General features: G+C 43.7%; 1 protein-coding gene across 1 annotated transcript; it reads right to left on the minus strand.

Annotated features, from left to right (window-relative positions):
- Window positions 1-3433: 3433 nt before the first annotated feature.
- Window positions 3434-5869, minus strand: foxi2 (forkhead box I2). The gene is made up of 2 exons (XM_067480902.1): window positions 5017-5869; window positions 3434-4296 (listed from the first exon to the last, which is right to left on the minus strand). The coding sequence occupies exons 1-2, from the start codon at window positions 5621-5623 to the stop codon at window positions 3707-3709; spliced, it is 1197 nt and encodes a 398-aa protein (XP_067337003.1). The 5' UTR covers window positions 5624-5869; the 3' UTR covers window positions 3434-3706.
- Window positions 5870-8877: the final 3008 nt, after the last annotated feature.

Below are 8877 nucleotides of genomic sequence, written 5' to 3' on the forward strand. Positions count from 1 at the left end.
TTAGTGATTTGTACATATTTAACTATTGGACAAATCTGCGTAAAAATGTGAAAATGTTAGCGATTTCATGTTGTCACACCAGCTGCCACAGTAATACGTCTTTGCTGCTCGTTTTATTTTTCCTGCTTGAATAAACAACCTGCAGATTCATATCTTACAGGAGGAAGCTGTGAAAACTTCATAGAATTATCATGAAGTTGAGCAGCATAGTGAAGCAGTGTAGTAATGCTGCCGCCTCACAGCTAGAAGGACTTCAGTCAAATCTCTGGCTGGACACTGCTGTGCATGTTTTTGTGATAGACTCCTGACCTGTCCATGGTTTAGACCACCTTTCACCCAAGAACTGCCTGAATTGGTCCCAGCAGCCCCTAACAGGATACAAAAAACATATCTCAGCTCAGTGGAAGAATCTTTAATGGTATTAACTAAGGACGGGCTTTCGTCCAGAGAAGGTTGGACCATCATCGTAGAAACGTTTGTGTATTTTCCTCCTTCTGTTTTTTTTTTCTTCTTATTTTGGTCATTTTTGCCCCTTTTGTAATTTTAACCTCATTCTGGTCATTTTTTTGTCTCTTTGGTATCATTGGGCACCAACACTTAGACTCTATTGCCTGTTATGGCAGTAATCCATCCATGATCACTTACTTCTGAAGCCAACAAGCAACTGCGATGTGAAGTTGAACCAACTCTCTTTTGCACCACGTGGAACCACTTTAAACAGTTGTCCTGTCGAGATTAGGTTGAATAAACTTTCAGTCACCTCGAATGAGAATAGAATTTACATATCTATTATAAAAGGATTTTGTCAGTATCTTCCATGTAAAACTCTGTGCGAGTTTTTGCATTTGAAGAAAAAGCTGGTTTGTTGTTGTGGATCATTTCAGGACACTGACATCCCATAGCCTGAAACGTGGCACCCACCTGGCACAACATCGCTGTGCAGGCCTTAGAAATACTTACTCTTCACGTGAATCGTGTCCATTAGACCCAACAGGTTGTTCAGAGGAACAATTTGGGTTGGAGGTCACTTGGGGTCATTTTAGGACATGAACCTACATTTCAGTCAGCCCTCGAAATAGCACCACGCTACCGTGTTCAGCCTGCTTCCCAGCCAGACCAACAATGCTGCTTTTCAAATGTTATCCAATAGAGCCGTGCGGGTGCCAAATTAGGACAAGGGGGGCCCGATGTTCCAGCCGCAAACGAAGGTGATCAAACAGAGCACGGGTCAGTGCGTCCTCTCTAATTGACAAGTTCACACTTGGCAGAAGAGGTCCTCATTCAGCGTACAATGCTGGTGCAGTGGAAAAGTTCTGGAATCGCCTTCTCCAACCAAGCTTGACCTCTACAGTCAGATCTGGGTCATCAGACCCTTGTTCAGGAGTCACTGTGGCATTAGGGAGCAGATATCCGACAGGTTGGAAGTGATTTACAGCATTTTATTGGCGCTAGATTCTGATTATTCTGCACATAATGTCATAGCACTACCACCTGTTGGCTATGAAGTGTTGTTCCGAAGAGATAAATTCATAGGACTTTATTAGTAGGTCAAAGTATTATTAATTATTCAAAGGGCCACACAAGTGCACGGTCAAGAGTGAGAGGCTCTCAGCGTTTTTTTTAATTTTAATCTTCAAACTATGACTAAGATTTTTGGCCAATGACTTTTTTTTTTTCCGGGTAAATACAAATGTGCTTTGGACGTATTTAGCAGCTATTTTGTTGTCGATTGTTGCCATAAATAACAAACCCAAACCTGAGGTGACAAGAAAGTGGCATCAGTTTAAAGGCCTAGCATTTCACAGCATTACCTTAAACCCACGCAGGGTAGAAATACATCGTTTCTCCAGGACAAAGCAAGATGGCCTCTTTTTTTATTAAACTTGGGGCAAAGGGAGACAAAAGACACGTTTAAACTCAATTGGTCTGAAGCGGGAAAACCTTCAGAGTCCCTAATTGATACATGGGGACTGGCGTGAAGGACGGAGGACAATAGCTTTATTGTTTCACTGTTTTCTGAATGAAGACGTCTGTCAACTGCAGTGTCTTCGCAGGGAGACGGGCTCGCCTGCAAACTTGAACTTTCTCTTTGCAGATATTCTCCCTGTGGCCCTGGAAGCCACATTGTTGAGGTGTCACGTAAGAGCAGGCATTTGTCTTTCAGAAGCGATAAACTCCCTTTGTAGTGCTGCACAGATATTCGAGGGAGTAAACGGAACGTTCATAATAAATAAATAAATAATAAAAATTACAGCAGCTGACGACCTGCACACCAACTACGAGACTCCGATTTTGCAAGTCATTCAATTGAATTCATTAATTGGCAGTGCACCAACACCGTCTCCATTTTCCGGATGAAGTACAGCAAGTTACACAGCTCCCTCTGGGAAATTCCCCAGGAAATTATAAGGAGAACTTTAAAAATGAAGCTGTACACTGAATACTCCTTATGTATTTAAACCATTGAAGGAAGGGAATAATTTGTGACAGATGAGGCAGCGTTTACATACATATACAAATGAGTATTATTAAGATGCAATTGGACAACTGACAAATTAAATCTGCAGGCTGAGTGTTTTTGTGGTTTTCTAACCGGTTAAAAAGGCACTGAGCTCAAATACAAGATTGAAGTCGGTGCACGTGCAACGAGGAACCGAACACACTGATGCCCTGTTCAGAAATGATGCGTGACAATACAATAGAGGACACAGGAAATTTATTAATAATCACAGTTGAAACTTGTAAGCTGAACGCACTGTATAAACAAAAAGACAACAGATGCAAAAACCATTCAATGATTGTCATATTGAATCCTGAGAGAAACCATGATGTAGCATATTGTTTAATATACATTTGTAATATCTGGGTTTTACCGTACTGTTTTTGGTGCATTTTGTAGGTTATTCTTTTTTTTTAAATCAAACCATGTTGAGACAACGGTAGAAAAATGCCTATTAGCATAAATAGCATAAATAGTCAAACTAACTTTATAATTTACAAAAATACACATTTATGAAGTATTTACATGAGCCTCAGTGCTGGGGTTTCAGTCGGCATGGAGCATATAAAAATAAGGCCTGTTTGGGATTATTTTTATATTGAATCAATTACTGCATATGGAAAGGGTGTAAATACACAGGTAAACCCTTTGTATCAGAGCACTTTCATCTCATGTGAGTGTTGTTTTGAGGTAATGGTGGTCTCACAAAGGCAACTTTGGCAGGTTTCTTTTTTCTTGGTGGATTGCGAATTAACAGTTTCAACACGTGTGATCGACTGTAAAGGATTTGGCCACTGCAAAAAAAACAAAAACAACAATTGCTAAACGCACACATGATGTGGGAAGGTTTCCGTTGAAACTGCTAAAAAATAAAAATGAAATATAAATTTAGAAGTTTAAAGTATTTTATAAAACATAGGAGTTCAGTGGGTGTTTTATTTTGAAAGTGTACTGTTAAAACTGATAACGACTCAGGTGTTAAAAACAAGTTAAAAAGCTAAGTGGTCAACTTTTCTTTTGTGACGTTCTGGACGAAGTTTCCACAGTTTGAGTGCTTGTCAAGTTAAATCGAGCGGGGTGCTGCGTTCAGGGCGCAGAGATGCTGCCGCCCAGCCTGCACTCTGGCCTGTCTGCTGAAATGCACACGTGTGCAGCGCCGTGCACGGTTTTCTCTTTTTTCAGTCCCTAAAACAGGCGAAGCACCTCCTATAGCTCGGTTCCATCCCTGGGATAAATCAAGCTGTTGACGCTGAAGCTGTTGTAGAAGTGGCTGTTGAACTGTCCGCTCTGCCCACTGCCAAACGAGTTGTAGTACACTCCACGGTTAAAATGCAAGCCCTCGCCGTGCTCCGCGAGGCCTGTGTCCGGCCCACCGTGGTTGGGGTGGTACGGGCTCAGGGCCGTAATGTTCCTGTTTGACAGCTCGTTGACCAGTCCGAGGGACCCCTGCCGGCCGGGGTTCCCGGAGCCGAGCGCCGACATGCTGCTGTAAAAGTTATTGAAACAAGGAGTGGCGGAGGCCAGCCCGGGCGGCGATGATGAAGACGAGCTCTTGTGAGTTTCGTTCATCGCCTCCATCTCGGGGGAGGAGGGCCCCGGGAGCTGAGGGCTGTCCGACGGCTTGAGGGAGGCCGCCACCTCTGGCCTGCCGTCGTCGACTTTTGTGGCCCCGGCTGCTGCCACCGCTGCTCCTGCTGTGCTGCTGGAATCGGACCGTCGTTTCCTTTTCCTGCGGAAATTTCCGTTGTCAAACATCTTTTCACAGTTTGGGTCTAATGTCCAGTAGTTTCCTTTTCCTGCAAATTAAGATAACACACACACACCGTATTAGAACTGGATTGTTTGAGTTTTGGCTCATTAAAGCAGTGCTTGATGAAAGATGACTGGAGTTCAAATAAAATATGTTTTTCCAGCCTTTTCCACTTTCCTAACATTAGGAAGAAAAGTGGAGAAATATGTCAAAGCAAACTTCTGTCCCTGTCAACATGAGCATAAATTCAAAAATGTTTCCTGGAAGCTCATTTTTATATAAATAAATAAACAAACTAAGTCTTTCCTAATCTGTCCTTCAAGTCTAGACTGTAGCAGTAATAAGATTCCACTCACAATCCTGTATAATACACAAAATGTTGTAAAATTATTATATACAGACTTTTAAAAAACAAACAAACAAACATTTAAATAAACCTTTACGGTTTTTATGTTAAACATTTGCTTAAAATTACTCCATAAATCAGGAAATTCTCCAGTAAAGGTTTTTCAAATTTAAAACAAAACATGTAAACAATTAAAACAACTACGTTAAATTAATCAACAGCTTGTCTCATTGAAACTTTGGTTTCTAAAATTAAAATTGATTCGGCTCCATTTGTGTATTTATAGTAATCTGCCATTTGTCTCACATTTAACTCATTTCAACTTTGATGCCACTAAGATGTGAATAAACTAAAAGCCGCGTTTTATCTGGTTGTTTTGTGTTTTGTTTTTAAATGATTCCTCTGGTGCGTTCACGGTACCTGGATCGTCCTCGTCCCTCGGCACTTTTTTGAAGCAGTCATTCAGAGACAGGTTGTGCCGAATCGAGTTCTGCCAGCCGGCTTTACTCTTCTTGTAAAAGGGGAAATTGTCGGCGACGTACTGGTAAATCTGGCTCAGGGTCAGCTTCTTCTCGTGCGCGCTCTGGATGGCCATGGCTATGAGCGCAGAGTAGGAGTAGGGCGGCCGCACCAACTTCAGCAGCTCCTCCTGGCTGGCGATGGACAGCCAGCCCAGGTCGGGCCCGCCGAATCCAGGTGAGTTTGTTAAGAACTGCCGCTGCGAGCCGTACGAGGGCGGGATGAACGACGCCGGGTTGTTGCCGTGCAGGTAAGACGAGGAGGAGTTCACGCCCGGCCCGTTGAGCCACAGGTACGGGTTTGGAGACGATGCGTAATCCCCGAGGCCGTAGCCAGCGGGTCTCTGCGCGCCCTGCAGGCTCTGCTGGTGGTACATGCTGTTGAAGTTGTCGCAGTAGACTGCGGCCATGTCCGGGGCCTCCTGGGCGCCTTTGGGTGGGAGAGAGCCGACGGTCGGGGAGGTGTGGTGCTGGTTCTGGTGGTGGGACTGAGGGTCGAGGGAGTTCATCACTCCCCGCGGGAAATCCCAGAGGAAACGTCGGAGCGGTTCAGGTGGCTTCTGTCAGCGGTGCGCAGGTAGCAGCCACAAGTGTCAGGAAGGATGGAGGAGTCGGGGGAGTTTTAATAGTAAAAAACCTTGAGAGCGGCCACATTTGGGCTCCAGACAATCACCGACAGCCAATGGACACAGGCTGGGTAACAGGGGGTGTGGTCATGCGCCGCCTCGCTGTGCACGGAGCGGGTCTGCGGCTCCCAGAGGTTCCTCCTGTCAAAAGCTCCAGGAGAGACGCGTCACAGACCTGCTGGGTCCAGGTTTTTTTTTTTTTTTTTTTTTTGTTCTCACAGGGACTGAGGCTGTGATCGTTTAACCCCAGTCAACAAACAGTGAACCTGTAGTTATCTCGGCTTTTTCACGCTGCTTGCGTCTTGATTCGGATTATTCCATTCAACATGTAGACTTCGCTAAAAATCTCTGCAAATTCTGGAAGCTCTCAATCCTTTTTTTTTCAGTGTTCACCCTCTAATCTTATTTGTATTCAATGCGACTTTTTCCAATGTCTAAATAATAGAAAAAACCAAAAGCATTTAGATTTGAGACCATTCATTGATTGACACGACTTAATATAATATTTGTTGGAGTGTTATTTGAAGCTGATTTAAAACCCATTTCACATCTTACCTTCCAATGCAATGCATGTGGTTTGAAGACCCCCCCCCACTCACCATTCAGGATTCTTCTCACGGATAAAGGTGGGATGGTGAGCGATTGCATTAATAACTCACTAGACCTACGCGCCAAAGAAAACATCATAATCAGTCTATGGCACATTTTAATTTTTACAGCTGCAAAGTGACACCGGACGCAGACAAATATGACCATACGGGGACACAACATCACCACAGAGTCTGTGTGTTTGTGTCTTTTAACATCATAATCTGTCCGCATGGGACATTCTTTCATAATCCATAATCCATTTGTATCTGTTGTAAATGAAAACACAATACTGCGATTAATTAATTCAATGTTCCAGTTACTATGGTGCATTTAGTTTTCTAACTGCAGTCTGATTAGATATTTGAACCATAAAAACTGAGACACAATTTCCAAACGTCCCCCCCCCCCCAAAAAAAAACCCAACAACCCGAAAACGTCCTCGCTCACTAAACCCCACTGACATGGAAGCACAATATGTGTAACTGTACGTTTGAGAACAGCAGATTCACACAAAGCTTCTGTACAGAGCTTCCATTTATGAGCATTTGTAAAAGTCCGTGTTTGACTGATTTAAACAAACACAGATTTACTTGGTTTAGTGCTTTTGGGTTTTATCCGACTTTAATTGTAGTGAGCCGTTTCAATGCTGCAACATCTGCATCTCATGTGATTTGTCATTCTTTAGATGCTGCTGCCTCATATTGTTGCCTATACCCCTAAGTTAGAAATAGCAAATCCGATGCTGAATGATTGATCTCTTGATCTTTGTGGCTTTTTTGCTGCAGAGTCACCTTTAAACAACCTCCCCACAGCCCTACGGACGTCGGTCTGTCACAGGAAGACGCTAACTTGGTTTTACTAAATCAGAATGCATGTTTCACCCACAGTAACACAAGCTTGGTAAGTTACGTCTGACCCAGGCAACAGTTGCTCGGCCATTTTCATTTTAATTCAGACTCCACCTTGGAGCATTTTCAAGGTTATTAAATCCTGTGTTGTGGTTGTCGGCAGCAAATAGCGTTTGCTCAGTTGTAACTGAAGCACATTTCTTATTAGAACAGGAACCTTTTACTTTTTACTGTTTGATTTAGCTTAGAGATCCGTGTCAGGTTTCGCACAGTTTAGTTCAAATGATCTTCATATAAAACGTCTGTGTGTGAAAGCATCTCTTTGGTTTTTACAGTTTTTCTTCTTTGAAACTACATGGAAACGTATTTGTGAGCATCTTTTCATGCACCATTTACACAAAATTCATAAATGCTTACCGGTTGTGACCCAGATGGGCCGATGGGGTTTTAGTGGACTTTTTGAGGACCTCAGACGAAGAGATCATTTCTAAAGAGGTTGCACTCCACCACTTGACTTCACGGGGAACCCCAGGGTAAGGCCTAAGGTGGTGGTGAGTCCACCATCAGGAGAACCTTGGACAACAGTAGCGAGAATGGCAGAGCTGCAAGCAGGAAGCCACCAGGTGGATAAGCCCCCCCCCCAAAAATAAAGCTGTTGGAAGAATGTTCAAATGGAACTTTCTGGGTTGAATGGGCAGCGTTATGCTTGGTGACAAGCAGCATAAGAACCTTATGTCATCTGTGGTGGTGTTTCACAGAGGAGCGGGGTCTACGACAGAAAGTGGGTCATGCGGCAAGACAAAGACCCTAAACACACAAGTCATTCTACCAAAGAATGGTTAAAGCTGAAGAAATGTAACGTGTTGGACTGGCTGGTCCTACAGGAAAACACACAAATGTCTAAGATTGGATCATTTTCCACAATAAATATCTAAATGTGCTTAATATCTTTTGTCTCGGCTCTTTTCTCGGGCTAGATCATGTTTATCCAGCTGATGAAGGGTCCCCAAACTTTCAACCACCACTAGATATTTTTGAAGTTATAAAGTTTATCCTCAAGTCCCGATTTAATCTGATTTGCTGTATTAAATAACTAATGATGGTTACTAAGTGTTACCCAGGGACTTAAATCTACAAACACTTCCCCGTTAAAAACCACCAATCCAACCTTCCTGCAGCCTCGTTCATCCTTCCCCACATATTTTATGCACCAATCACTCATGAAACCACACTGCCACCTTGAGATGCTTCATTCCGTGGCACCTCATGCCCCCGGGCTCAAGATATGTAGTAAGAATGTTTCACCACAAGATGGAGGCAGCCCACCGCTCACGGCCGGCTCCGGCTCGACAGCGCAGGATGTGAAGCGTCCTCGGGAGGGAGCCTGGCTCCAGCGTCTTCATTGGAAGGTGCCAGAGAGCCATCAGACCCCTGTAAGTCTTGGCCTGAGAAATCTATTGTGAAAATGTGGTTTTACTGTGAGGGCTCCTGCCGCTCGAGAAAGTCTTTGAAGGAGCTGAGGCATGTTGTCCGATAACATCAAAGCTCTCCGACTGAAGGAGTGCACAGTAAGACTAGTGATGTCTCTGATGGTCTCAAAGACAGGCTAAAAGTTCATATAAATGTTACTTTGACCGGAGCCTGTCTGCGATTTCCAAGAAGCCACCGGTGTTACATTTCATCCTGAGAGGAACTTTC

This window comes from Channa argus, chromosome 16, assembly GCF_033026475.1.
Source record: "Channa argus isolate prfri chromosome 16, Channa argus male v1.0, whole genome shotgun sequence".
Taxonomy (NCBI): Eukaryota; Metazoa; Chordata; class Actinopteri; order Anabantiformes; family Channidae; genus Channa; species Channa argus.